Below are 1,870 nucleotides of genomic sequence, written 5' to 3'. Positions count from 1 at the left end.
TTGGACAGATTATGAACAGCCAAAGAGCATACCCTTGGAGAAAAGTCAAGAATATCTGCTTAACTCAATCAGCAATTGAGTGTGAAATTCTTAATCTCATCAAGAGAATATGCCTTCCAAAAGTAGAAAAGGTTTCCATTGGTAATACAACTCAGATACTCAGGATGTAATTTCAGATCAAGGCTTCTCTTTGTTTTCTTATTTATGTCATGAGTTTCCAACATTGTGCTATCGATATAGGACATTTGATGTTCCTCTTCAGGTGGACGGTTCTGTGAGAGGGAGGGGGCCTGAAAACATGAATATGATAAAAGCAAACTTCACTGTGACTGAATTTGTGTTCCTGGGGCTCTCGTCTCAGCCAAAGATGCAGCTCATTCTTTTTATTATGTTCTTGTTCTTTTATTTATTAACAGTGGTGGGTAATATTATAATTATCACTATTATCCAGATAGAACCTCGCCTCCAAACGCCCATGTACTTCTTCCTCACTAATTTATCCTTTCTGGATATCTGCTACACATCCACGAATGTCCCACAAATGCTGTCCAATGTGATGGGAAAAAAGACCATCCCGTTCTCTAGCTGTGCTACTCAGATGTACTTCTCCCTCTCCTTTGGAATGATTGAATGTGTTCTCCTTGGGGTCATGGCTTACGACAGATATGTAGCCATTTGTCATCCTCTCCATTATACCATCATTATGAACCAAAGCATCTGTGTCCAACTGGCAGCCATTTCTTGGTCCAGTAGCTTCCTGAGTTCCATGGTTATCAATATCCTTACCTTGAGTTTGCCCTACTGTGGGCCCAATGTCCTGAATCACTTTTTTTGTGAGGTCCCTTCCATCCTGAGGTTGGCTTGCACTGACACCTCATTTACTGAGCTGGTTGTTTTTATCTTCAGTATCATCATTGTCTTCATCCCTTTTCTCCTCATTGTTGTTTCCTACGCCCGAATCCTTCTATCAGTTCTCAGGATACGGTCAGCCTCTGGGAGGCATAAGGCACTGTCCACCTGTGCCTCCCATCTGACAGTGGTGGCCCTATTCTATGGAACTGCCATTTTCATGTACATGAGACCCCAGTCAAAGTCCTCCAGGGCTGGGGGCAAGATCATCGCGGTGTTCTACACTGTGATCACACCCATGCTCAACCCCTTGATCTACAGCCTAAGGAACCAGGATGTGAAAGGCGCTCTAAGGAGAGCTATTGCAAAGCAGAGGACATGAAGGGCCTTAATGGGACGCTAAAGTTAATCGTTAATCTAAGATAACCGACTTCTGAATATGAAGTGAGACAATAAATAAGACCTTGAACAGTCAGTGTTTCTCTTGCCATTCATAAAGGACACATAAATCCAGCTGCAAACGCAACAGGAAACACATTGGCCCCAAGGACAAATGATGGCTTTAATGGGTGAAAACAACTCCCTTTATTGACTGACTGTCTGCTTACTCCCTGAGACATCTTGGTTCTCTAAATCACAGACTATCTGAAATTAATTGCTTGAAATTATAACTGTAGGATGAAACATCTTAATCCTGTCGGTAGGATCTAAAACATCTTCATACAGAGAAACATTCTGAATTTTTAACTCAAATAGAAAACTTCAGATAAGGGTTTTTGGATGTAACACTTCACATCCGTCTTAATTTTGTAGTTTACAAGGAAACAAGACTGCATCTACTTTGTGGTTGAGACCAATTCTGACCCCTTTACATATAGACCTGTTTTGCAACAAATCTATCGAAACATTGCTTCGTTTAAATTTCATGCAGCAGCCAGACTGTGCAGGGCTGAGATGACTGCATTAGGAATAAAGATTTATTCTTAGTAAAATGTAAGTATTATGAAGGAGGATGATATGA

General features: G+C 41.1%; 1 protein-coding gene across 1 annotated transcript; it reads left to right on the top strand.

Moving 5' to 3' along the window:
• Window positions 1–298: 298 nt before the first annotated feature.
• Window positions 299–1,231, top strand: LOC123785294 (olfactory receptor 2G3-like). The gene has a single exon (XM_045787022.2). It carries the CDS (start codon window positions 299–301, stop codon window positions 1,229–1,231), a length of 933 nt encoding a protein of 310 aa, XP_045642978.1.
• Window positions 1,232–1,870: the final 639 nt, after the last annotated feature.

Source organism: Ursus americanus, chromosome 24 (genome assembly GCF_024610735.1).
Source record: "Ursus americanus isolate L20-20 chromosome 24, mUrsAme1.1.p, whole genome shotgun sequence".
Taxonomy (NCBI): Eukaryota; Metazoa; Chordata; class Mammalia; order Carnivora; family Ursidae; genus Ursus; species Ursus americanus.
Note: the sequence above shows the minus strand (reverse complement) of the source record. Positions and strands in the feature narration are given on the sequence as shown.

Bases quoted from the DNA above. Each gene is read 5' to 3' on its own strand.
- LOC123785294 (XM_045787022.2), top strand. From the start codon at position 299: ATGAATATGATAAAAGCAAACTTCACTGTGACTGAATTTGTGTTCCTG.